This window comes from Paramormyrops kingsleyae, chromosome 22 (assembly GCF_048594095.1).
Source record: "Paramormyrops kingsleyae isolate MSU_618 chromosome 22, PKINGS_0.4, whole genome shotgun sequence".
NCBI classification, from domain to species: Eukaryota; Metazoa; Chordata; class Actinopteri; order Osteoglossiformes; family Mormyridae; genus Paramormyrops; species Paramormyrops kingsleyae.
The window spans coordinates 11,074,093-11,101,484 of NC_132818.1; the positions used below are offsets into that span (position 1 = coordinate 11,074,093).

Here is a 27,392-nt window from a genome sequence, read left to right on the forward strand (position 1 = left end):
TTGTTTAGCTGGTCAAATGGCTGCTTGATTTTGATTGGCTAATGGTGGCCAGGATTTTACAACTAATGACTGCCATTTTACTTCTCTGACCTCAGGCTTGTACATAGTACATATCTGCCAAATTTCAATTAGATTGGTTAAGGCAGTCAGGAGATATTGGCAGTTATTAGTTGTAGCGCCCCCTATTGACGAAATGTGGGCCGCATTGTATGTTGACCTCATAATAGAGCAGGGAGGTTGGATTGTAAGTTTGGTTCAGGTAGGCTAAGGTATGGAGAAGTTATAGCATTCAGACTGAAATAGGCCAAATTTAGGTGGGATTTGGGCATGGCTAGTGGCCATAAAATAGACAAATGTCAGACTTTCTTGAATCTATTTTGATCAGCTAAGTGGACTGATCGGTTTGACACCTCATTTGTCTGATTTGGTCCAATATTGTAGGACTTGAAGGCAGAAGTCAGTTTCACAAATTATGCAAATTAGCAAAAAATCTAAGTAGGCGGAGCTTCATAGTCCAAATAGCCAGTTGGTAGAGCAAAGCTGTCTGTATCAGCAGAAAAAATAATTTCAATTATAGGACTAATAGGACAGGAGCTATGGACTGAAACGCGTTGGGGGGCGCTAGAGCGCCCCCATCTGGCTGACAGGCCTGGGTCAGAGAATCTGAGTAGCGGGTAGGAATTGACATCATATTACCAAGTTTGGTTGGTCTAGCACTTACGGTTTAGGCTGTGCATTCAGTTTTAGGGCGCGAAAAATAATAATAATAATAATAAAAGAGAAAAATCCTAAGAAAAACAATAATGGTCCATAAGGACTTCGTCCTTTGGACCCTTAATAAAAAGAAAAACCGTAAGAAAAACAATAATGGTCCATAAGCATTTCATGCTTTGGACCCTTAATAAAGTGCAATGAAGTCAAATAAAAAACATTGCATGGACAGACATGTAGAATGAGGAAGATCAACATGACTGACTTCTGCAGTGAAACACGTATGTCAGTATTCTGCTTTGAGAGGTTTTTTTTAAAGAAAAATTAAATGGTCAACGTGTTCAGGAGATTGTGTGCTCTGAGCATAGCGTCCTATGTCACCTGTCATACTAAACACACGCTCTGAAGGTACGCTAGCTTGCGAGCTACTTATAAATGACCAAGTCAAAATGATCTACCTACTATAAAAATGCAAAACATATATTTATGTATAAAATATTGAGTATTCTTTATTATTATTATTATTATTATTATTATTATTATTAATTTCCCTTTGGGATAAATAAAGTATTTTTGAATTGAACTGGGATTTTAGTTCCTTCACCTTTCTATTTCTCAGCTCGCTTTTCGGAGGGAAGTTAATGTCGTAGTTTTTATGAACAGTCCGAAAATGCCGCTCCACATTTCCCTTCTTCGGAATAGCAATGGTAGACTGACAGATGAGGCAAACGCACTTCGAATATGACACTGTGGGAAAAAAAACTGTCCTCCTCCCATTCTGTATGGAAGTGGCAGGTTTTTGGCTTCTTACTTGGTCCAGCTCCCCCATTCATTCTTATACCCTTTCTTAAGTTTAGTAGAAATAAATTGGAGGCTAACTAGGGGCCTCGGTAGCTTGCAGCAGCTGGCGCGGTTGAACGCGTCATCCATCCTCTATTTTTTATGCCATACGATCTACCCACACTACCTTTGCAATCGACCAGTAGGTCGCGAAAGACACAGGCTTGTATGCAAGGATAACGTAAGCCCCTAGTGATTGTGACGTTGTGGATGGATAAGCCTGTATAAAGGATAGACATGTTTAATGAGGAAACTAACTGCGCAAAGTCGTGCACTTTTTATCTAGACGTTTGACAAATTGTTTGAATCTCCACTCTCAAATGCAAATTGCACAGAAGGACCATTGTCAGCATCAGCTCAAGTGAATGGTAACCACGCTTTCCAACACACAGTTTTCTCCGTCATGCTTTGTTCTTAGCAGCTCTGTGTCTCCGAGGGCGGTGCTGTCTGTGATCCGGGCAGAGTAACGCAACTCTCACTCACGCCGCAGTGTTTGAGAGAGCTGCCTACTCCGCCCCACACACACAGAGTGACTCTCCGACACAAGAAAAAAAAAAACACAACCGATATGGAAATAATATTTTAACAATTAAAATGATTTTTAACCATTAAAAAATGTCTGAGCCCACCAACAAGCGCAAAAAACTGTCAGAATCAATGATCCTTAACTTTAAGCTACAGTTGCTTGATGCTCATTATCATTACACCAGTTCCCGACAGCGTAATTCGCGTTCTTTTTCAAAAGCACTCGCGTTTTCTTTTAAAGCAACATTTCATAGCAACATTTCCCAGGACTCTTCCAAAACTTCTGGCTGGGGTCCTGCACAAGGCAGCATGGGTCATGTGTTCCACAGCAACAATAACTCTGGGCTGCCCGCAGACGTGCCTGTCTGTAAATCGGCGTACTACTCGGATATCGGTCGATCCTGATACATTAAAAAATGCCAAATATCGGCCCGATATATCGGTCGACCTCTAATTAAATCTTATGGAGAAATTTGACTGGGAACTCGACCAGCCTTCTGGAACGAATTAAGTTCGTGTTCCAAGGTACCACTGTGCATTGTCTGGCTGACAAACAGACTAATTTTAAGACTATTTGCACCAAAATTAAAACACTGCCGATTAGTTGCAGCAAAGGGAAGGGTAACTGCAGAATTGTGAACAGGATTATACCATGTGATATTGAAGTGAAAGTCACTGACACGTCACAGCAGTGAAATGTGTCCTCTGCATTTAACCCATTTATGACATCTTGACATAGCAGGGGGCAGCTATTATTTAGCGCCCGGGGAGCAGTGTGTAGGGGCTCACGGTACCGCAGTGGTACCTTGCCGGTTGGGAATTCCCACCAGCAACCTTTCAATCACAAGCAAGCTTCCTTACCCATCAGACCACCACTATTATTACTCTGGTTACTTTATTTGATCTTTGATGGATCTCATTACCACCTCACAAAAGCATTACATGATTAAAAATGTACACCTCATGGACCTGATGCATCACCCCAGAAACTGAAACGGCAGCGATAGGCGGCAGCAGAGGACGGAGAGAATGGTGCAGACACCATCTTGTAAAGACAGTAAATGTATGGATGTTTTCTAACTCCCCAGGAACATTGTATAGGTCAGTGGTTCTCTAACTTTGGGGATTATTTTCTGAATATACTAAAAGTGTTTGTGTGTATTTTTGTTTTTATTTTTTTAAACCATTCCCATTGTTCAGCTAATTTTATTGATCAGTCCCCCCACCCCCCCTCAGGGATTAGATGGGCCTGTTCAGGGAATGCGTTGCTGTCTGGCCAACAGCATCTAGTTAAACACCTGTATCAGCAATAATTGTTGCTTATCTAGGCAACTACTCTACATAAAAGGTTTGTCCACATTCTGTATGCATGTTTAATAAAGAAAAAAGGATTAATGTTAAAGTAACTTTGGAGCTGTCATTTTGCCTGAACTGCAGACATTAAAGTGGTTTATGTGGGTAATTCTTCTTTCTTTGGTGGAGCCATGTTGGAGACAGCCTGCCTTTTGTCCTCTGCAGGTATAAGGATGCCTTGGTCTTGTTGCTGAGGGAGGTTCTGCATCGTGTTCAGTTTCGATACAGCCAAGCACAGTTAGAGGAGCTTGATGACGAGACGCTAGATGATGACGTAAGACCAGCCTTGCATGTGTTTAATTATGACCGCTTGTTTAATCTATTACTTGTTTTCATAAGAATGAACCATACTGCCCCCTGGCTGACTCTGTCGCTGCCTTTGTGTTTGGTTTCCGTAGCAACAGACAGAGTGGCAGCGGTACTTGCGGCAGAGTCTAGAGGTGGTTGCCAAGGTGATGGAGTTACTGCCCTCGCATGCGTTCTCAACCCTGGTATGTCATCCCCTTGGTTGTCTTGCAGTCGATTTTTCCTGTGCATATAAGTATTGCTGAATTACTGAATGTGAATGGGTTGAAGAAACATCTTGCTGTGTTGTTGCCTGCTCAGTTCCCGCTGCTGCAGGAGAACCTGGATGTGTACCTGGGGCTGCGGCAGTTCATCATCACCACTGGCACGGGTGAGCGCCCTCTGTATCCTCAGAGAACCATGTCCCATCTCGGGAATAAACTCATTCAGCACCATAGCAGAATTCACGTGGTCTTCTGACATTGCTTCTCCTGATCTCCCTCTGCAGGCCGGAGGTTGAATATCACAGCGGAGAATGACTGCCGACGTTTGCACTGTGCCCTGCGCGACCTGAGTTCCCTGCTGCAGGCGGTGGGCCGCCTGGCCGAGTACTTCATCGGAGATGTTTTTGCCACCCGCTTCAGCGATGCCCTCACGGTGGTAGAAAGGTGGATGTGCACCTTCAGCCGCACTGACACACTTCAGAGTTTTCAGAGATTTCCATTAAGATCAGCGAAGTCTTGGTCTGTCTGTCAGTCTATCTTTTGTTAAACACAAATCACAAAACTCACTGCATCTGTGAAGCTTGAGTGTTCTGCCCTGACATCTCCACTTTCATGCTGTCTTCGGATGCAGGCTGGTGGAGGTGACCTGCTACGGTTCCCAGGTCAGCCTGTATGACGTGGAGACGGCCGTGCCATCTGTGCTCAAGCCCGACCTCATTGACGTGTGAGTGACCTGATCTTTCGTTGTTTTTATTGTTTTTCTTCTCCTGTGCATTAGGCCACATGCATACTTACTGCCCTCTGCTGGCTTTCCCGTCCATAGGCACGCGCAGGCACTAGCTGCCTTTCAGGCATATTGTCATTGGCTTGCACAGTTCTACAGCGAGGTCCAGAGGCAGAATCAAAGCCGATTCGTCAGCCTCATCACGTCGGCAATGGATGCCAGTGCTCCCTTGATCAGTGCCAAGGTACCCCAAAGCCCCGAGCGGTGTACAGGAGACTTATTCCCAAAACGTGTGTCAGCTGAAGCGGAGTTTCCCAGCAGTCAGGCCACGCTGTATCTCACCAGGTCCCGGAGAAGCTGCTGTTGTCGGCGTGCCATCTTATGGTCTCTGTCGCCACCACTGTACGGCCCGTCTTCCTCGTGACCATTCCTGCAGTGCAAGACATCTTTGATCTGGTGACAGTCAGCCATGCTCGCAGGCTCCCCCAAGAGGTCAGAATGTGATACTGCATTCCTGTCTGTTCGCAGATGCTCCTTTGGACTGACCAGATTTGTATATAAAAATACCAGAGGTGTAACGAACATCAGGGCTTACAGTGAGCCAGACGCCAAGCCCTAACCCCTTCTCCCACGGCCTCTCCCCTAGGCCCAGGTGCTTGTGTGCCGAGCCCTGTCCAACATGCTGCTTCTCCCATGGCCCAACCTGCCCGAGAGCGAGCAGCAGTGGGCCACACGCTCCACTAACCACGCCAGCCTGCTTGCCACCCTCACCCGCAACTACCGCCTGCTCCGGGGCACCACCAACCTGCAGCAGCGGCGCCTAGAAGAGAGTGAGTTCAGCCCTGTGTGTCTGCGGCCCTAGGACTGTGTCGCTGTACAGACTAACAGCTGGTTTTACGAGTAAAAGCAATTCAGGCAGCTTGCCGGTGGCGGCTGTGCCTGACTGTCCTAAGCGTGTTTGGATCTGTGTGGCAGTGAAGGGAGACGTCCAGCAGACATTGAGGATCCTGAGGGACATTGTGGAGAGCATCTCAGGAGAGTCCACCAAGTCTCGCCAGATATGCTACCAGTCTCTGCAGGAGTCAGTGCAGGTGTCTCTCAGCCTCTTCCCCATATTCATCCACCAGTCAGGTGAGCGGCGGCACCTTCTGTCGTACATATTTGCGGTGTATTACGTTGCCGTCAGATAAAGATCCCGGATGACTCTGCCGTTTAATAATGCCTCTCCTCCCCTCCACCGTGTTCCAGATGTGACAGACGACATGCTGAGCTTCTTCCTCACTCTGATCCAAGGCCTGAGGGTGCAGATGGGAGTGCCATTCACAGAGCAGGTCATTCAGACCTTCCTGAACATGTTCACCAGGTATGACCCCAATCCTCATACTCATTTTCCAGATTGTTTTTTCAATTCAGGCAGTAGTACCTTGGAGAGGAAATGGCTTAACTCCTCTATTTGTGTTTATTAGGTTTAGATTTTAACTTTAACTTTAGTATGGCGAGGAGATTTATCTCTGACCGTTGCTGTGCATTTTTTCAGTTCAGTCTTGTAAATAGTCACATGCTGTAAAACAGCTGGTCACATGATAGTGGATTACAGCTTTCGATTGGCTGCTCTGTTTCAACACAGAGAGCAGCTTGCAGCCAGTATCCTGCAGGAGGGAAGTGCAGGAGGACGGGTGGTCGAGAAGTTTCTGAAGATCCTGCAGGTGGTGGTTCAGGAGCCTGGCCAGGCCTTTAAGCCGTTCCTGCCCAGCATCATCTGCCTGTGCTTGGAGCAGGTCTACCCGATTGTGGCTGAGGTCAGGAACACAGCCATGCCACCCCTCATGCTGTGATAAATGAAGGGCATCGGTGTGCACCTGTAGGCATCTCGATAATCTAATTTCAGATCATCTAGTGGTGTAGTGTGTAACTGCCTGTCTCTTTACCTGCCCATAGCGCTCTTCCCCAGATGTGAAGGCAGAGATGTTTGAGCTGCTCTTCCAGGTCTTGCACCATAACTGGAGGCATTTCTTCAAGACCTCCGTGCTGGCCAGTGTGCAAAGGGGCGTCTCTGAGGAGCCCATGGAAAACGAGGCGCAGTTCATCACGGCCATGCAGGTCAGCGAAAGGCCATGGCTGCCGAACCGCACCTAAGCAGTACACAAGCTCCCTGTTACACTGCCAGAAAATCACTGTGATTAAACTGTTCAACAAATACTCACTTAGTTTATCCCTCAAATCAATCCAAATAGGTGAATCTTACAGTATTTTTGTATTGCTGAATTCATATATTTAATTGGAATTTCCCGATCACACAAGGATTTTGAGTGACACACAATTAAACTTTACACTTTACGTATATTTACAGTATATATCCATGGTGGAAGTGACTCATCTAAAAGGTATAAGTGTGATTTCTGCTGTACTTGGCCTCAGAAATATCCCTCTTAAAGGTCCAACAGAAGTCAGCAGGCAGACTGGGACGCCGCTAGCCTTCATATCAGAGAGAGAGAGAGAGAGAGAGAGAGAGCGAGCAGGAATCTCTCATGTCCAAATGTTAGTCTGTAAACTCTGGCAAAACAGACAGTACTTTGCAGTCTCCTGTACAGTCTTAAAAATGTTCACAAATGGATTTTTTTCCTAAATAAAATTAAGCAATTTTCGTAAATTAAATCTTACCTACACTTCCTTAATAAGGAATTATATAAAGTAGTGGCCAAAATTGTGAAAACGCCTAGCATTTTTGGCATTACGCTTTAAAAATTATTACACAAATATTGGTGGTGGTGTTTATAAACAAAAAATGTTAAACGTATACTTTGGACAATTGAATAACTGGAGCAACAGTTAAAAACAAATTCAATTACTAAAAATTGGAAGTGTTTCCATAATTTGTCCACTAGTGAACTATCAATATAGCCTGAAGATGTCACTCAAAAAGAATGGGTGTTGGCAAAATTGAATGCTTTTCTGAAATCAGCATGAAGTAAAAGGACAAAATATTTGTTGACCAGTCATATAGAGATGACATGCATGAATTATGTGATTTCTTCCTGATTATTAAAAAAAGACGACAGTGTAAATTGGCCTTAACTGAAGCACGTTTCCAGTGCACCTGCCCACACTGCAGTAAGATGAACCAGATGCACATTGATACTTCCATTAGAGATGGTACAATGTCATTTATTCCGGTCCGATCCCGATTCTGATATTGAAATTGAGTATCTGCAGATACAAGCGCCAGTCTGATATTTTCCCCTTTGTCAGCCACTAAGCATTAAATGACATATTTGTATCAATATATTTCAGTTAACATGGCAAACTATCTGCATGTAGTGTCGTCCCTGCATTGTTTGAGTTTGCTTAGAATACATAGCAGTCAACAGCGGCTGTGCCACTGTTGATCTTGCCATCATGCATCAAGCACCCCGTGCCTGCACCGGTCGGCCGCTGCATTGAGACTGATATTTCAACCCCTGTATTAGCTTAGTCATATCATCTTGTGTTGTTTGACTCATCTGCCGGCCCCTGGAGGATGGGCTCCCCCTTTGGGTCTGGTTCCTCCCAAGGTTTCTTCCTCTTAGGGAGTTTTTCCTTGCCACCGTTGCCTTTGGCTTACTCACTGGGGGTCCTTACATGGCAGAAATGTAAAGCGCATTGAGACAATGTAATGTTGTGATAATGCGCTATATAAAATAAATTGCATTGCATGTTGCTCAAACAAAAGCTATGTCAGTACTGTACAGGGAACATGATTTATACAAATCTGATGTTTTGTTTTATTCAGTAACAACTTTAACATAAAATGAACAGAAATATTTCTTAAAGTGCAAATTGTGCAGTCTGTTGCCAAATTAAATATAATAGTCAGTCATAAAAATATCACTGTATACCCCAAAAAACATTTTAGTGAAAAACTACACAAAGTCTCCAGTACAAAATATACACTGGAGCGCGCACAAAACTTCTAAGTAGCAATTAACCAAATTATAAGAAAGAAAACAAGTCTGAAAATGTCTCTGTCCTTTGGCCTTAACCCTTAAGTCTATTCATTATCAATTTCTATATATACAGCACTGTACTGTACACTTTGCATGTCAATTTACTTCATTTACTACTGTGACATTTTTATATAATATACAAACCGTCTAAATTATGCCCCTGTATGTATGAAGTTACTACTGTATGCCCTGGGGCACTATTTTTTGGACTCATTATTAAAAATGCAAAATTAATGGCACTGAAACATTTACTCCAAGAAACATGAGATTCCATGGCTTCAAAGACAACTAACACATGGGTGAGGCTGGTTGCCAAGATGAAGATGTACGTCATCCCCAAGCCAAGACTTTTTATATATTAAAGATATGTGCCTGTACCACATGTCTTGTGAGTTTCCACAATCTATCAGCAAGCTCCAAAGATATTCCTCTTCACTTGTTCATGACCAACTCGTGAAAGACCAGACCGCGAATGTAAAATGTGCAATTGTGAAGGGGGTGCATTTCCACACAGCAAACGTGACAGTTCTGAAACACAGGCGTTGCTGAACAGCTAGCCATCATATGACCCTCACTTCTGTTTATGGTACGTCGCGCTAAGGCTGCAAGCATTTTCATGATTTTTCTGGCTAGACCTGTATCTGATGGAAAATTGGGTTAGTTTCTTACACACCCTCCCGCAGTACTACCAGCCCAATACTGATACTAGGTATCAGATCGGTGCCTTTTCTAACTTTTATTCATATTGCATATTGTGGAGTTTTTGAGGTTTGGCTCTTGGTGTTTGGAATTTGATTTACTCACCATACCATACTTTGTCCCCAGGCTTTTGGTCAGTCCTTCCTGCAACCTGACATTCATATATTCAAGCAGAATCTGTCTTACCTGGAGTCTCTCAACAGCAAGCACAAGCTGTACCACAAGGTAAGCTGTTATTGCTGTAATCTTGGTTGGGAAACCTTAGGCAGCTGGTATGGTATGTCAGGTGCTGCACTGCACTGGATGCTTACATCACTGAACACGTGCAGTGCAGATGTGTGCATATCTTCATTCTGTGTGCTGCTCTTTGTTCCCCCTGTAGAAACTGTTCCGTACCTCCATGTTGTTCCACTTCATCAACGTGCTGCTTCAAGTGTTGGTGCACAAGGGCCACGATCTACTGCAAGATGAGATCGTGTTGGCCGTCTACAATATGGCCTCTGTGGACTTTGACAGCTTTTATTCAGCCTTCATGCCTGAGTTCCTCAGTAGCTGCCAAGGTGTCGATGCCAACCAGCGCAGTGTTCTTGGGCGCAACTTCAAGCTGGAGCGAGTGAGACACCCTCCTTCTGCCTAAACATGATGCTAAATATGACATTGTTTTTAGGAATTTTGAGGTTAAGTGGTTTCTTTTAAAATTCGGCTAGTGAAATATCAGGAATGGGTGTATTATTTACATATAAAACACTTATCTAAAAGCCAGATCTGTATGCATGCTGGGAAACTTGAATGAATTTCCATTCTGAATTTTTAAATTAGCATCACAAATAGAAGTCGAATATAAAATATAAACTGGTATTAATAAATAATTAATATAATTATAATGTAAACATATATATATATATATATATATATATATATATATATATATATATATATAAATATAAATAATATAACATGTTCCTGGCAATAATTTTATTTGATAGCTGTGATATTGTAAAAAAAAAAAAAAAAAACTTGTGTGGCGGAAATAATTCTTGCATACATGGTAGCATCCTTGGTGATCTTTGAGGTTGGTGTCGGGGGCCGTGTGTGTTTGTGTGCATGTGTGTGTGCGCGCGCGCCCACCACGGGACACTCTACCACCCATAACATTCTGCACTGCTTCTCTCCATACAGGACCTGCCCTCATTTACCCAAAGTGTCCACAGGCTTGTCAATGATCTGCGCTACTACAGGCTGTGTAATGGCAGTTTGCCTCCAGGGACCGTCAAGCTATAGCAGCCTGCAGCCTTAGACTCTGTGCCATGGACGCTGTCCCAGTCCTGCTGTAAACCAACACCTTCAGCATATCCTTACATCCTGTTGGACTTCGGGCTCAGTGTTTTTGCTTCTATTTCTATTCTTCCTTGAGGTGTCCATTGCGAGTTCTTACGCAGCCAAACAGAAGACTGTCGTGGTTTATTATGTGGCCACAGAGCGTAAAGCTCAGTTTCAATCATGTATTTTTTTTTCTGCAGTCTGTCTCCAAAGGAGATACTTTCAGGCTGAAAATTAATATCATTCCATTCAGATTCATAAGAAACCATGCTTAATGAATAAAGTGCTTTGAGTATACAGATTAGTTTTGTAAACAGATGCATCAGAGAAATTCACCAAGATCCAGTTCATTTGTTCAGTTTGTTGTTAATTTGCCTTTTGTCTTTAAGGTTTGTATTATGATTGTGATTTTGAACTTAATGGTTTATTTGAATGTGTTTCTCTTTTAATCGGCTATGTTTGTACAGGTCACTTTTCGTACATTAAAGATGTTTTATTAAAAATTGAATGCTTTTTGTTTTAATGTGGATTATAAGTGAGTTGCGTGCTTTTCTTCATTAGAAAGCACTTGCAAAGCTCTGCTGCTAAAAATGCCTAATCCTATCATGGTTACTTGCTGTGAGGGAAGGAAATGCCTCTTGTCAGTACTTTCATCTGATTTTTTTTTTTAAATCATCAATATAGCAGTAGCCACAAAAGGAAGAGAAAGAGGAAACAATGGCCAGTGAGAGCAGAGGGACAGTGACCTTCATCTCTCCGTACATCCCTGTGCAATCTGGCTCCCTCTCGGTATAGCCTGAGGCCCCAGGGGTCAATAGAGTTGTTATATATATTAGCCAGCAGCTGTGAGTTGGGGTTGGATTGCTGTATGGTGATACCAAACACTGCTCTTTGTTGCTGACATGGTTCTAACATTTCTGCCACCATGCTGTTGCACCATAAAAAAAAACAAGTGTGCTTACGGGGAAAACATTGCCAGGCTACTCAATTTTCTTTCCCCACTTGGTGGCAAAAGGTTCAGTGAATTGGTTTATAGATGAGGGAGATGGGATTGTGCAAGTGACAGTGTTGTTACTGGCTATCCGGCCAAAGTTAAGACAAGCAAAAAAGGCTCTTCGACAGGATGACCAGCGTATTGAAGCTGCAGGTTTTCTGTAGTTTGGTTAAAATGAAACAGAAAATCGGTGTAACAAATTTTGCAGAAATTTAAGGCTGGAGCCTTGGTTTATATGGAGAAAATATTTCATAATAATTGGATTAACAATCACTACGGCATAAGAAAAAGCAGAAGTCCTGTACTGTTTGAACAGGGACCACACTCACATCCACTAAAGTCGAAGCAGGGAGGGTTGTGAGCAAAGAAAATCAATTTGCTCGGGGCAGATGTAGGGCCTGAGCGGAGTGGATTGTGTCATATGTAAGATGCTACAGAAAGAACTTTCCCATAGACCCAGACCTGGTATAGCACCTGGCCTGATAAGGTGATCCTCCAGATCCATGGGAAAGGGAGGAAGGCCAGTCAAAATGGAAGGAAAGTAGCTCAATGTGGCCCTGGGTCTATTTCTCAGGGATACGGCTGCAAGATAGCAGAAGACAGCACTGGGAAATGCAGTTTATAGCACTGTGCCCAAGCCCTGCAGGCCCACAATAGTGATGCATACTCACTGTGTTAATTACTAGTTTGTATGTTAAGGTAGGAGAAATAGTTTGAGGCTTGGTTAAATTGTACTCAGTTTAATATATCTGAGAAAACCTGAATTTCAATTCGAGACAAGTCTGCACACGCATTTACATGTATGTACGTTTCATTATCTTTTAAATAGTCTGTAGGGTTTGCAAACTACCTCATCGCTTTCGATATGGCTAATTTTAGGTTTATAATGGAATAATAGATTTGCTGTAAGATGTCTTGCGTGAGCCTCTTTAATCGTGTCACGCCAGATGCGTGAGAGTTGGCAACACTGGGTCAGTAGCTGCAGATCTGTTTTTGTTGCAGATCTGTTCATTCTACCGCTTTCATAAAATGAACAGAATAAATAATACATACCGCTGATTTCTGTAGCTGCTCCACCCCCATGAGCCCCGTCAGTCAGTACCTTCTCCCCCTTCTTTCTCACGACGCGTTGTCTAGGTAACGAGAGATGACGCCTCTTCTTTGCGCTGAAAGTATTAGCTAACATGTCCCTGCTATTATACTTTTGAAGAAAACGAAAACAAAAAACCGATAAGGTAACCACGAAAATTCCGTTATTTTCTGGAGCTTTTTTATGAATTTTAGTTTTTTGGAAAAGGTGTAACATTAGTTGTCAGGAGTGTTAGAAGGGGAGCAGGCCCCGGTCGGGTTAGCTTAGCAGGACGGCTATCCCCGCTAGCAGAATGCTCGATTCGCGAGATTGATAAGTGGTGCTGTTTGTATAAAAGCTTTGTACTGAAAAACACAGCCGGATAATAAAATATCTCACAAGGACAATACGTCGTTTTCAATGACAATGCGATTTCTTTCATTGGGTATTAATAATGATACTGTAGCTAAACTGAGATCCCAGCGAGTGTTCTCTAAGCACTGCTTTACAGATTCGGGCAGTTAGCATCAGTGGCTTAATACTCCCAACGTATTTCTGCAGCTTTCCAGCCCTGCTGTTTGTCATTGTGATCCTAAAACATCAAACTTGACCTTTTTACCTTTATATGCACGATGGTGGCTGCATTTTTTCTCTTATTATTCTGTTTTCACTTCTCCTTTCCGGGTTTTTGCACACCGTATACGAATGATGTGTACATACATGAAATTAGTGGTGTTTTGGCTCCCTATTTTGATTCATTCATAGAAGAATTATAATTAAACTAATTATATGTATTTTTAGAATAATTTGCTGATCGTTCTTATGACAGAGTTTGATGCTAGGCATGGCAGTGTACTTTGACCACCGAATTGAGGCACCAGAGTCCAGCGGAGACCCATGTCAGATTGCCTGGCACCCCACACAGCCCGTATTAGCCGTATCCTCACTAAGCTCGGCCACAGGGGGGTCCGTTGATCTATACCTACAGCAGGTGAGCTGCAAGTCACTGGACCTCAGTTTCAAAAGTTACCTTGGATCATGCTTACTCTGCTTAAAGAATTTAAGGCAGAGATCTCCAATTCCAGTCATGGAGAGCTACTATCCAGTAGGTTTTCTGTCCTACCTGGCTTCTAAACCACACCTGTCCCTGGCATTTACCTGAGAGCAGGTGTGGCTCATCAGAAGCCAGGTAGGATAGAAAATCCACTGAACAGTAGCTCTGCAGGACCGGAGTTGGATACTCCTGATTGAAGGAAATCTGCTGTTCTGTCCACACATGCTTTTGAGATATCAGAGGGCTTTGTTTTGGCTTTGCCCAGGGGGAATGCGTGCCCAGCGGTCATGTGGAACGCGCATTCCCGGCCACGCTGCTGTGCTGGCACCCCAGCAAGGCAGTACTGGCTGTGGGCTGGGAAACAGGGGAGGTCCTGCTGCACAGTCACCCCTCAGGAGAGCAAAGCAGTTTGCCGGCCACACACACAGCTAGCATCACGCTCCTGGAGTGGGCCGGCACCGGGAGTCGTCTGCTCACTGGAGATCGGGTGTGTCTTTCTTTTTATAACCCTGTGTGTTTGTGTGGGAGTATTTGCGGTAACTGATTTTGCACAGTGCACTTGTGTGTAGGGCTAATTGAATCTATTTCCTGTGATTTCTCATCTGCCTTGTGTCAGTTTCTTGTGTGCCTAAATATTTTAGATGGGTGTCTTGGCCCTGTGGAAGGTCGACACCCGTGGGCGGGTCCAGGGGTCTCCTCTGGTGAAACACAGCTATGGCAGACACCTGACAGGCTGTGTTTTCCGGCCCATTGCCCCAGAGGAGTAAGTAACCATAGTTGTGTTGGCACACAGAAGAACAGCAGGAGTGTGCTGTGTTTCATGATATGAATGTGTGCTTTGCTCACAGAGATGTGGCACAGCTGGCCCGCGCCGCAGTCAGTGGAGATGAGACTGCCCTAGACATGTTCAACTGGAGGAAGGGTGGGAAGTCCTCTGCAGCCACACAGCAGGAACCTCTGACATTCTTTGTCAGTACTGATGATGGTTAGACATGTTTTCACTCTGTTCTTGCTTTGTCAGACACTTATTGGAGTTTTACTTACACAAAAAATTGAGGGCAGAATGAAAATTGATTGATTCAGAGAGATACCCAACCAGATTGTAGAGGAGGTGGGTCCAAACAGCTATAGGAGGTGAGGCCAAGACATCAGATTGGTTGGTTGAGCTTCATGCAGTTGCTTGGACCCACCTCCTCTACAATCTGATTCGTTATCTCTCTGAACCAGTCATTTTTTTGCTCTGACCTTGGGAAGCACTGCTCAATATTGATATCCTTAGTTTATCTCCAGTGAAACTGTGTGTGAATCTGTCTTCCTCTCCTGTGTAACTGTGTGATTGTCTCTCTTGCCTGTGTTCAATGTAACTGTGCATTTGTGTTCTTTCACTCTCCCCCCTTTGTGTCTGTTGCAGGCTGTGTTCACTGTGGAGATGAGAAGGGCAGGGCCAGCCTTTTGCTCAGTGTGGAAAGTCCCGTGCAGAAGCTGCTGTACCTCGACAGGCGGGGTGTTCTGGTTGTCATCACTGAGACTCTTCTGCTCTATCAGTACAGGGTGGGATCAGAAGGGGGTGCCCAGGAGATCATGAAGGTGCTTTCCTGTCCGCTCTTGGAATCATTAAGAAGGCTTCAGACTGTGCACTAACAAAGGAATTGTGTGTGTTAAGGTAAAGCTGACGGGGAGAAGTGGACAGGGCGCAGACATCGCCTGGGCCAGTCAGGGTCTCCTCATCACAGCCACAGGGGAACCTGTGATCAGGTGAGTCACCCCAGCATCGGAGTTATGTGCTCTGGGTTAGACATTTAAAATTTCAGTCTTTTGAACTTGAAGCTAACTGTGGTGTAATGGGGGTACAAATGAAATGTTAAAATGAAAGTTTGATTTAAGTAAGAGATTTTTTTGATCTTATAACCACAAAGAATGCCTTTTTTAGACTTTGGGACCTTGAGAGAGATGATAACTGCGTGCTGTCCCTAGACGAAAATCTGGGCTTTGAAAAGGGAGAATCATTGAACTGTGTATCATATAGTGTTGCAAAAGGTATAGTTTCATTAATAACATACATGTCACCAGATTGCTATTGACATGAACAAGATGGTTTAAGTTTAATGAGAAATGGTTCTCTAGATATAGTGGCAGCTGGAACCAGCAAGGCTCGCATTGCTATGTGGAAGAACGTGGCTTTGGCCAATCAGAATCAGAGGCCAGAGTCTGTATGCGAGTGGAAACTACAGACTCCAACAGAAGTTGAAGGAAATGTCACCCAGCTGCAGGTAGGGAAACCTTCTGTGGAGGGAGATGTTGGAGTCTGTTGACATCCGAACATGTTTTGTGTGAGACTCACTTCTGGCCTTCCTTTTAGTGGGGCTCTAGCCTGAACCTTCTGGCGGCTCAGAGCTCAAGCACCGTGCTCATCCTCTCTGAGCATGTCATGTCCACACACTGCAGCCAGCAGGTGGCAGCAGTGCAGCTCTCACCCAATCAGCTGAGTGTCTCTTGCTTCAGCAGTGGGAGCCAGCTCAGTCTGCGCTGTGACACACACATTAAAGGTGTCTGTGTCTCCAAGGTAACTGCTGACTCTGCCACTTCTTTAGCGTTTCTAATGCTTGATCTGTTTATTTTTTTAAATGATAGTTTTATATTGTAAACGTGGAGCTGGATTGGCCATTGTTGACAGTATGTGTTCCTTTTCTGGTGCAGGAGATGGTCGCTGTGTGGGACGGGAGGCGAGTCGCTGTGTATGAGCTGTCGGGCTCTGCTCTTTGTAGCACAGGTACGGCTCCTTGGTCACTGTGTATGAGCCGTCGGGCCCTGCTCTTTGTAGCACAGGTACGGCTCCCTGGTCTCTGTGCATGAGCCGTCGGACCCTGCTCTTTGTAGCACAGGTACGGCTCCATGGTCACTGTGTATGAGCCGTCGGGCCCTGCTCTTTGTAGCACAGGTACGGCTCCCTGGTCTCTGTGCATGAGCCGTCGGGCCCTGCTCTTTGTAGCACAGGTACGGCTCCCTGGTCTCTGTGCATGAGCCGTCGGGCCCTGCTCTTTGTAGCACAGGTACGGCTCCTTGGTCGCTGTGCATGAGCCGTAGGGCTCTGCTCTTTGTAGCACAGGTACGGCTGCTTGGTCACTGTGCATGAGCCGTCGGGCCCTGCTCTTTGTAGCACAGGTACGGCTCCTTGGTCTCTGTGCATGAGCCGTAGGGCTCTGCTCTTTGTAGCACAGGTACGGCTCCTTGGTCACTGTGCATGAGCCGTAGGGCTCTGCTCTTTGTAGCACAGGTACGGCTGCTTGGTCACTGTGTATGAGGCATTGGGCTCTGCTCTTTGTCGCACTGGTACGGTTTCATGGGAGGGTCTCAGCAACTCATAATACATTGTTGTACAAAGAATTTAATTCTAAACATAAATCTCCAATTACTTGTTGACCTGTGTTTTCTGCCTATTTATCCAGTTTTTCTTGCTCTGCTTTCCTCTTGCACCTGTTGCCCATGCCCTGCGATCTTCAGGCTCCTTTCCCTGTGAATCTCATGCCCTGGCCATGCACCGTGGCAGCATTTACACTGTGGAGCCAAAGCGAGTTCAAGTTCGGACAGTGCAGGTACTTCAGTCTGTGGCTCTGCCTGTCTATTGCTCTGTCTGTCGCTCTCTTTCAGCCTGTCTCTCTGTCTGTGGTGCCCACTCTGAGCTTCTCCACAGGGCACAGTGAAACAGCTACTGGCGTTTTCGGAGATGGAGGGAAACCCTGTCCTCCTCAGTGTGTGTCAGTGCTTCCTGGTGGTGGGCACAGACGCCGCACACTTCAAGCTCTTCGACTTGTCCCGCAGGTTAATAAAACACACCACTTTTTCTTTACATCACCATACTATGGTTTCATGCTGTCATAACTTCCATTTTTATCCCTTAGTCTGAGATTTGTGCACCTGCTTGGTTTCCCAGGGAGGCTAAGCCAGGGTGTGCTGCCAAGAATATGAGGGCCTTGATTCCAGACCTGGGGGCCATTCAGTCAGTGAAGTGCAATGCGGATGGAAGCCGAGTCAGCCTTCTGATCAGCCAGGTCAGTGTGTTTGTCTGCCTGCCTGTTTGCCTGTCTGTCTGTCTACCTGTCTGACTGTCTACCTATCTGCCTGTCTACTTACCTACCTGCCTACCTGTCTGCTTGCCTGCCTGTCTGCCTATCTCTTGTCTACCTATCATCCTGTCTACTTGCTTGCCTGGCTATTTGCTTGCCCGTTTGCCTGTCTACTTATCTGCCTGCCTACCTGTCTGATTGTCTACCTGTCTGCCTTCCTGTTTGCGTATCTGCTTTCCTATTTGCCTGTCTGTCTACCTATCTGCCTGTCTACTTATTTGTCTGTCTGTCTGACTGTCTGCCAGTCTAGTTGTCTGCCTGCCTGTTTGTCTATCTGCCTGCCTGTCTGTCTACCTGCCTGTCTGTCTACTTATCTGCCTGCATACCTGTCTGACTGTGTCTACCTGTCTGTCTGCCTGCCTACCTGCCTGTGTGTGTCTTTGTGCTCTGGTTCCCACCCAAGTCTCGCCAGCTGTGCTGTGCCCTCTCAGGTGAACGGGAGGCCTGACCACAGAGTCTACCTGTATGACGTGGAGATGGACGCTGTGTCTCATTTCGACTTCTTCATGGGATGCCCACTGAGTCGGGCTCTGCATACAGAGGACACAGAGAAGTACAGCATTCAACCCTAACAGGGAGAAACTGTAGAAGCTCTTGCATTGAACTCATGGAAGGTTTTACGCTGGTGTTCAGTCAGTTGTATTTCTGACTGTTTTTGCTACAGGAACAAGTACCAGGTCACAGAGCTGAGTGGCCGCTGCCCTGTCTCCCAGTACTGGGATGAAAGCGATCCGCGCCTCTTTGTATGTGACACAGTGCTAAAGGCAGCCAGCTCGCACAACTCGACGCCCTCCTGTGTCCTTGAGGAGGCGAGTATGGGTCCTGTAGCCCTTCGATTAGTCATGGTCATTCTAACTTTAGTGGGTGCATTAGTATTTCAAAAGATATTATGTAACAATCTCACCGAGATGCGCTGCATGGGAACTTGGGGTGGGAGCACTATTGCCGAAGACCTCCTGGGTTGGGGTATGAATCCTGAATCCCATCCCTGCTCCGCACATGTATGGCTTGGAAGTTCTCCCATGTTCCTCAGGCCTCCTACTCTGGTGTCCTATAGTCCAAAACACGCTGTGGCTAAATTGCCAATTGTGTGTGTGTGTGTGTGTGTGTGTGTGTGTGTGTGTGTATGTGTGTATGTGTGTGTGTGTGTGTGTGTATGCACCCTTTCAGTGGACCAGCATCTCAAGTGTGGTCATTGGGGACCTGGAAAAAAGTATGGGGCCACCTGGCCGTTACACCCACAGGAACTTTTATGACATTCCTTTCTAAATCCATAGGCATGTGTATATGCACAGCAAGACATTTTTGGACAATTCTATGCTTCCAACTTTGTGAGAAGAGTTTGGCGTCCCAATACTTCTGTGGATATAGTGTTTGGGTTTAGCTGAAAACCTTCTTCAAAAAATCATCATCAAATTACAGTCACTTAAGGTTTTATTTCATTTCACTACGTATATTGCTTTGGACCAAAGCCATATAGAGTAAATGTCAGTTTTTGCCAGAGAAACATCTACATATGTATCTACGGTGCAAGTGGGGTGAGCAGGCATTTCACAAACCGCAGTGCACTTTTCATACTTCGGTATTCAGCCAAATGATTTGTATGCTTATATATTGTTAATCTGTGTGTATTTCCTGTCTCCCAGGCAGATGTGCTGGTCGCCTCATTCTTCTGCACGCAGGACCAAGGCTTGCTGCTGCATGACTGTTACCCCCGACCAGCTGGGACAGAGGCCTTGCTGGCACTGGACGTGCCCTTTTATTACTTTACCTGCAAGGTGAGTCCAGTAGCCCCGCCCCCCCTCAGGGGTTTTGACTCCACCCTGCATAACTTACACCTGTAAGTCATTGTTTCAGCCTCAGTCGCTTCACCTTTTTTTTGCTTTTTTGAGTTTTCATATCTGTTTTAGCCCGTAAATCTTCTGTTCATTTGTCAGTTTCATGACTTCTGTCGCTTGTCTTCTCATTCTTTGTCCCTCCATCCTGGTGGGCTTGCTTGCGCGTGTCCTTATACCAGTTGTTTTTTCGGAGGGGTTCGATCTTCCTCCCAGAAGTAAGTATCTGCTCAGCTCCTGGGCTTTTCTGTGCTCTCCTGCTTTCATAACATTAGTCAATTACAATGCCCTGGGTAGGGATTAGACTTTGTGAGTCATTGATGTCTTTATCTGGACTGGGTCACAAATGTCCATAACCATCAATAACCTTGTGCTCCTGGGTAAGGGCACTCCCTCCACATCACAACATCAGATGGTCTTATTCCCCCATTCAGCCTGGAGAAGAGACAGCAGAGGGTGAGACTCCATCTGGACAGCGCATGGTTTCCAGAAGAGCACTGAGAGACTTTGTTGGACTGGAGGACTGTGACAAGCCCACGCAAGATGCCATGCTTAACTTCAGCTTCTATTTGACCACTGGGGACATGGACGAAGCTTTCAAGTGTATCAGACTCATTAAAAGGTGAGAATCACATAACAAGACTCACTGCTTCTATACGAAGGGTCAAACAGATAGTACCCGTTTAATGTTAGCCTGTTTCCCACGATTAGCGTAGTATAACAGCAGTTGGTTAGCCCATTTCCTACAATTAGCACGATAAAACGACAGCAGTTAGTAGCCCATTTCCCATGATTAACGCGGTATAAGGACAGCAGTGGGTTAGACAGTTTCCCATGGTTAACACATTATAACAACAGAGGTTGGTTAGTCTATGATATAAGGAATGCTTGGGTATATGTTAGACTTGCCCCCCTGTGCATTTTATTTTGTTCTTTAGTGCTACGGTTTGGGAGAACTTGGCACGCATGTGCGTGAAAAGCCAGCGGCTGGACGTGGCTCGTGTTTGCCTGGGTAACATGGGTCATGCCAGGGCAGCACGAGCACTAAGAGAGGCCCAAGCTCTGCCAGAGAAGGAGGCACAGGTGGCCGTCTTGGCCACACATCTGGGAATGCTGGTAAGATATAGCGATGTAGCAGACGTGCAGCATCTTGCCATGTCATGCTGAGCCCTGGCCTGCCGTCACCAGGAGGATGCGGAGCGCCTGTACCGTAGCTGCCGGCGCTACGACCTGCTGAACAACTTCTACCAGGCAGGGGGGCAGTGGCAGCAGGCTCTGGAAACAGCAGAAACCCATGATCGCGTGCATCTGCGTACCACGTACTACAGCTACGCCAAGCATCTGGAAGCTATGGGAGACCGTGCTCTGGCCCGTGTATAGTAAGGAGCCTCAGCTTGCTGTGAACCACTAGGGCTTGATAGGGCTGGACTGGGATTAAAATCAGCCCTGGACTTTGGGAACCCCCATGGTACATTTGCACGAGCGAATTAGGGGACCCACATGATATTTTACCCATCGATCCACCAGGAAAATACCCAGCATGCCAGATGTCCAGTGCAGTCCTGGGCCTCGGTGCCAAAACTTTTCTACGTTGGGGTCTTTAAAGTGCTAAATCTTTCTTCTTTAGACATTTACTGAAGTCTTGTTAGTTTTGCACTGAAAGTTTTGTTGTGTTTGTGCCTCAGCTATGAGAAGTCTGACACCTACCGGTTTGAGGTTCCCAGGATGCTGCTTGAGGACGTTGTGTCGCTAGAAATCTACGTCAACAAAATGAAGGAAAAGTGAGTGCTGTAGCTGACTGTGGGGCATGGACTAATCACACACACAGATTGTCTAAGGCATGGATCTGTTCTCTTTACACTTAAATGATACAGCTGATGACCTCTTAGCTCAGGGCCAGAAAAAGGGGCTGAGTACTGAGTTAATAGATTTGGTAAACTTAATCTTGGTAGCATAATATAGCACAGAGGCAGAAGATGCACACAACCATGAAGAAGACCTATGACAGTTCCAGTGCATGGCTCACAGACAGAACCGACCACATGGCTCAAAGATAAAGCTGACGTATGGCTCACAGATGGCACCAACCGCACAGCACACAGACGGCACTGACCGTGTGTCTCACGGAGGGCATGAGCTGACACTGACCGCGTAGCTAACGGACAGCACTGACCACATGGCTCATAGACAGCCCTGGTGTGTGGCTCACAGACGGCGCTGACCGCGTGGCTAACAGACGGCACTGACCTCATGGCTCATAAACAGCCCTGGTGTGTGGCTCACAGACGGCACTGACCGCGTGGCTAACAGACGGCACTGACCGCATGGCTCACAGACAGCCCTGGTGTGTGGCTCACAGACGGCACTGACGGCATGGCTCACAGACAGCCCTGGTGTGTGGCTCACAGACAGTGATGACTGTGTGGCTAACGGACGGCACTGCACCTGTGCGTTTAACATTGATTCTAGGAGATTCTAAGGAGGCAGGTTTTCACTGCAGACTTAAATATAGAAAGTGTGTCTTATTCCAAAAACAGGACCTCTGTGTGAGAATGTTCTGCAGCAATCAAAGTGTTCACCCAAAAATCAAGATGATCCATTCATCCATATTTTAATTGTCTGGCAGCATAGGGCACAAGGTTACTTCATCATGGGTACAGTGCTTGTCCACTGCTGGGCATCAACAACAACAACAACAACAAATTTATTTTTGTATAGCACATTATGACAACATTACATTGTCTCAAAGCGCTTTACAGCATCCCCACTCAAAGCCCCCAGTGAGTAAGCCATAGGCGACAGTGGCAAGGAAAAACTCCCCAGAAGGAAGAAACCTTGGGAGGGACCAGACTCAAAGGGGGAGCCCATCCTCCAGGGGCCGGCAGGGAGAGTCAAATTTTGAAATACAGTAAATTTTGATATCGATATCTGCACACACTATGGACCATTTAGAAACACCAGATCCCTCACTTCCACACACACACCTGCCCCTTGCATTTATCAGCATTTTTAAAAACACTGCTATAATGGGAATGGCATGATGTCTGCATGGACTGCACCGTCTGCTCAAACCTCCACGCTCTGGGGTTCGGCTCCCTCCTTTCCTGCATCTGTTTAGCTTTCATGGTCTCCCCTTTCCTCCCACAGGCCAGAGACATGCATTTAGGCTAAGTGGGTCTTCTAAAGGGCCAATGTGGCCATCTCTCTGTCTGTGAGTGCATGAGCCCTGCATCTCGCTCAGGGAGACCTCTGCTGCGGGAACAGGCTTCTTTGCGACCCTCACCTAGATGAGCAATTGGAAGATTAAATGTATGTAGAGTATATGGCTGATCAGCCCTGTTTGTGTTCTGTGAGACAGGAGCCTTTATAAGTGGTGGGCCCAGTATCTGGAGAGTCAGTCGGACTTGGAGTCAGCTCTCCGCTACTATGAGTTTGCCCAGGACTACCTGTCCCTGGTTCGGGTCTGCTGCTACCTGGGGAACGTGCAGAAGGTAGTGTGTTTCCTTGATGAGCTGCAGGCTGTTTTTTATCGGAATGTGCACTTTCTGAGTGATTGTCTGTATCTGCAGGCTGCAGAGATCGCAAATGAGACGGGGAACCGCGCGGCTTCCTATCACCTCGCCCGGCAGTACGAGAGCCAGGAGGACATCAAGCAGTCTGTGCACTTCTACACCAGAGCCCAGGCCTACAACAATGCCATCCGCCTGTGCAAGGTCAGGTCAGGCTGCGCCCCTGGAGAGCCCTACCGCCTTAAGTAACGGGTAGTCTTCCGGTGATTATATGGCTCTTCCTGCAGGAGAACGGCCTGGACGACCAGCTGATGAACCTGGCTTTGCTGAGTAACCCTGAGGACATGATGGAGGCGGCCTGCTACTATGAGGACAAGGGTGTCCACATGGACCGGGCTGTCATGCTTTTTCACAAGGTACCTGCTTTCTGGGGGCAGAAGCAAAAAGCTCCTGCACTGAGCTGTATCTAGCCTTTAATCTCTAAGCGTGTGCATCACCTCTCGTGTTTCGATTGCTCAGGCAGGGCACTTCTCGAAGGCGCTGGAGCTGGCCTTTGCCACCCAGCAGTTCGGAGCGCTGCAGCTGATCGCCGAGGACCTGAACGAGAACTCGGACCCGACCCTGCTGGCGCGCTGCTCCGATTTCTTCATAAAGCACTCCCAGTACCAGAAGGCCGTGGAGCTGTTGGTGGCGGCCAAGAAGGCGAGTTATTTTCAGTTCAGGTTGTACGGTGTATGATTATGCATGTGACAAATAAAATTTGAATTCGAATTTTATGTACGAAACGGGAACACCTGGAAACTTTTCGTAAAATGACAAGCTGTAATTTTTGTGTGGGTGCAGAAACTCCGAAAGAAAGATGCCACAGAAAGTCCCCTTTTTAGACTGAAGCAAGGAACCATCCATTTGCTATTTGTGTATCTAGTTCAGGTTCATAGTGGGGGGGGGGTCGGAGTAAGGCCAGGCAGCACATTCATTTGCGTCACAAACAATAAAATGACTCGTGAGATGACTCGTGGTATTTGAACTGACAAAATGGACGCTCTTTGCGATTTCTTTGGTGATTGTTTCGAAAGTACTCATTTATTTATTTATTGACATTTATTTAACCAGGAAAATCCCATTGAGATTTAAAAACCTCTTTTTCAAAGGAATCCTGGCCAAGATAGGCAGCAAGATAGGTTCCTTCCAGTTTGGCTTGATTTGATTAGTTTCCCCAAATATCTATTATATCGCCAACATTCCCATCCTTCCACTGATGTTGTCACAGCTGTAGCTCTCCTCCACTACTGTTTTCCTGTGCAGGCATATAGGCAAAAAAATGCATGAAGTCTGACCTGACCGTTCTCATTGATGTCACATGGCCACAAATTGGTTACGTGTCCGATCTAGGACCACATATGAAAGTGACTCAAATCTGATTTGAAAAGATCGGATTTCTGTGTCCACACAACCCCGGAAACATCAGCTCTGTGTCACATTAAAGCAAAATCTGATGTGAGTTACTTCAGCCTGGTAATGTAAACATAGCCTTGTATATGGAACGGTCACATTGTGGTGTAATTGGGTATGAGGACATAGTTTATGAGTTTATACCGTTTCCATTGTGCTATCAAATTCCCCCAAACAATGTCCTTAGATGCTGAGGAGCTCTTTATTACCTATGTGCTCTAGTACCCTGAGGCTTTGCAGCTGTGTCTGGACCAGAACCTGACCATCAGTGAGGAGTTTGCAGAGAGCATGACCGTATCACAGGGCTCCAATGGACTGACAGAAGAGGCACGGCGGGATCTTCTGGAAAGAATTGCGGATTGCTGCATGCGGCAGGGCAACTACCACTTGGCCACCAAGAAGTACACCCAGGCCGGTAACAAGCTCAAGGTCAGCGAGGCTGAAAGATGAGAAACCAAGATAGAAACTCTGCTGGGAACAGTTGCGTACTTCATGTAGAAGCATTCATTGTTTGCTGACCAAGGATATTTATCTGACAGGCCATGAAAGCACTTCTGAAGTCTGGAGACACAGAGAAGATTATGTTCTTCGCTGGCGTCTCCAGGCAGAAGGAGATCTACATCATGGCTGCCAACTATCTGCAGTCTCTGGACTGGCGCAAGGAGCCTGAGATCATGAAGAATATCATCTGCTTCTACACCAAAGGAAGGGCTCTTGACCTGCTCTCCGGCTTCTATGAGGCCTGTGCCCAGGTTAGTGTTATGTGCTTGTTGTTTATTTTTGGATGGATGGATGCCATTTGCGCAATTTTATCTACATCTTATGTCAACTATGTTTACCATGCGCTATTCAGCTCCATTTTAGTACCTCAGTTACACATTACCTCATCTATGGAGACATGCGCTGCTATGTATATCTTAATGTATATGTTAATATGTGTATCTGTATTTAGCCTGTACGTTTAATTTATGTATGTATGAAAAAGTTATGTCCAATGTAGGTAATATAGGTGTAATTTATGTATAATTTATATATTATGTATGTATGTAGGTCACGTATGTCTAATTTATGTATGTATGTATAATGTATGTATAATCTACATAACCTATGTCCAATCTATGTCTATTCCCTCCCTCCATCTCTCCTGTCCCCCACGTCTTGCATGTTCTGATGAAGCCACAACTCTCTTTTTCATTTACACGTGCCCGCACATTGTGTGAATGACAATAAAAATTGAATTGAATTGAATGCCTTTATTGTCATTGCATGGTATATTTTGAAGCTTATAATGAATTACTAATTTCATAACTAGTATGATTTGACCCCACAGGTAGAGATCGATGATTATCAGAACTATGAGAAGTCCCTGGGTGCACTAACAGAGGCCTACAAGTGCCTGGCCAAGGCTAAGATGCATAGCCCAGAGGAACAACAGAGTCGGCTAGCCGCGACACAACACAGGATCACTTTGGTGAAACGCTTTGTCCAGGCGCGCAGGTGAACCTCGCATCCTTCTCTCCAGCCTGTCAGGAAAACATGCTCCACTAGGAGCTTCTGAAAAAAACTATGTCCTTCCTCTGCTCCCAGGCTGTACGAGGAGGACCCAGGAGAAGCTGTGAGGCTCTGCCAGGCCTTGCTGGAGGAGGAGGAGCTGGACCCTGCCGTGCGTGTCGGTGATGTTTATGGCTTCCTGGTGGAACATCTCTGTCAGCAGGGCAACTTCCAGGATGTGAGTCATTTACCACGTTCACAGCGGTGTACGCAGGTCTCTGTAAATGGTGCTTCCTGAAATAGATGGTTTTAACGCCAAGTTGGTGATGCACAGGCTTACCACATGATGGAGGAGATGGAGAGACGTCTGCCCAATTCCAATGTGGCGTTCTATGTGAGCCAGCGCAGCCTGGATGCCCTGCGGCGGTCAGTGGGGCTGCCCCTCACCAGGGACCAAAGACGAGACAGTGGGGGTGAGGAAGATGAGGTGGAGGAAGCTGTGGAGCTTCAGCAGGGAGACTGAGCCCAAGGCAGGGAGAAGCATCATGTGACCCCTGTACCACGCACCCCAGAGGCAGGGGGTGGGCAATAGCAGGGCTGATGACAAGGGTATCCTTGTAAACCAACCTCAGAATATCTTATTGTGCCAAGAGTCTAGAATCGTTGCCTTATGAGGAAAAGGTAATATTGGAATATTACCATTTCTGAAACATGTCCCCATTTCATTGACTAATGGTTTGTGACTTATGTTCTGCATAGTATCTCAGGGATGTCCTGCCAGTGTATGTTTACCCACCTTGACCAAAAAGTCACTGGCAACTGAGAGGAACAAATGAATCCGTTTTACTTTTTTATAGAAGGGAATATAAAAGTTCGTAATAGATGTTTATACGTGTATGTCCATCACATTTGTAATTGCTTTAGTAGTTTCTAAGTTGTAAATAATCCCAACTGTAACCAGACATTTCAGTAAAAAGATATAAGTTTTACACCCATTGTATTTAATGTGCACTTATCCATGCATTAAGGAAATGTGTAACAGTCACATTGTTAAGTGTGGTGTGAGTGGAGATGAGAGTCCTGCAGGGATTATGCAGCTCAAGTCACATGAGGATCAAAGCACACAGGTCACACAAGGCTCTTTCGTTAGTCATCTCCATTGATATAGTATGCTATTTACAAAGTATATAACATTTATTT

At 45.7% G+C, this 27,392-nt stretch overlaps 2 protein-coding genes across 2 annotated transcripts in view; both read left to right on the top strand.

Annotated features, from left to right (window-relative positions):
- The window catches only part of xpo6 (exportin 6), a 30,490-nt gene extending 19,318 nt beyond the window's left edge, over positions 1-11,172 (top strand). The window contains exons 10-24 of the mRNA XM_023798501.2: positions 3,595-3,703; positions 3,828-3,920; positions 4,036-4,105; positions 4,223-4,382; positions 4,570-4,662; positions 4,762-4,906; positions 5,008-5,154; positions 5,309-5,492; positions 5,638-5,793; positions 5,911-6,025; positions 6,290-6,461; positions 6,601-6,762; positions 9,471-9,569; positions 9,727-9,957; positions 10,524-11,172. Coding sequence (XP_023654269.1) covers positions 3,595-3,703; positions 3,828-3,920; positions 4,036-4,105; positions 4,223-4,382; positions 4,570-4,662; positions 4,762-4,906; positions 5,008-5,154; positions 5,309-5,492; positions 5,638-5,793; positions 5,911-6,025; positions 6,290-6,461; positions 6,601-6,762; positions 9,471-9,569; positions 9,727-9,957; positions 10,524-10,625 — 2,038 coding nt within the window. The 3' untranslated portion in view covers positions 10,626-11,172. The remainder of the gene's footprint in view (positions 1-3,594; positions 3,704-3,827; positions 3,921-4,035; positions 4,106-4,222; positions 4,383-4,569; positions 4,663-4,761; positions 4,907-5,007; positions 5,155-5,308; positions 5,493-5,637; positions 5,794-5,910; positions 6,026-6,289; positions 6,462-6,600; positions 6,763-9,470; positions 9,570-9,726; positions 9,958-10,523) is intronic.
- Positions 11,173-12,779: 1,607 nt separating this feature from the next.
- On the top strand, positions 12,780-27,181 carry ift140 (intraflagellar transport 140 homolog (Chlamydomonas)). The gene is made up of 30 exons (XM_072704793.1): positions 12,780-12,893; positions 13,557-13,718; positions 14,047-14,268; positions 14,423-14,544; positions 14,630-14,766; positions 15,193-15,368; positions 15,445-15,536; positions 15,712-15,818; positions 15,906-16,051; positions 16,141-16,344; positions 16,479-16,551; positions 17,283-17,374; positions 17,473-17,600; positions 17,713-17,830; positions 18,337-18,458; positions 18,570-18,718; positions 19,556-19,683; positions 20,175-20,362; positions 20,679-20,856; positions 20,929-21,119; positions 21,426-21,521; positions 23,099-23,231; positions 23,310-23,453; positions 23,537-23,665; positions 23,769-23,951; positions 24,924-25,130; positions 25,241-25,453; positions 26,032-26,198; positions 26,289-26,430; positions 26,527-27,181. Exons 2-30 carry the CDS (start codon positions 13,563-13,565, stop codon positions 26,713-26,715), a joined length of 4,332 nt encoding a protein of 1,443 aa, XP_072560894.1. The 5' UTR covers positions 12,780-12,893; positions 13,557-13,562; the 3' UTR covers positions 26,716-27,181.
- The last annotated feature ends 211 nt before the right edge of the window (positions 27,182-27,392 follow it).

Excerpts from the sequence above, each read along its gene's own strand:
- ift140 (XM_072704793.1), top strand. The coding sequence starts at position 13,563 with ATGCTAGGCATGGCAGTGTACTTTGACCACCGAATTGAGGCACCAGAG. Across the intron at positions 13,719-14,046 it reads TTGATCTATACCTACAGCAG|GGGGAATGCGTGCCCAGCGG; the intron begins GTGAGCTGCAAG and ends GGCTTTGCCCAG. Across the intron at positions 23,952-24,923 it reads TGTTGGTGGCGGCCAAGAAG|TACCCTGAGGCTTTGCAGCT; the intron begins GCGAGTTATTTT and ends TATGTGCTCTAG.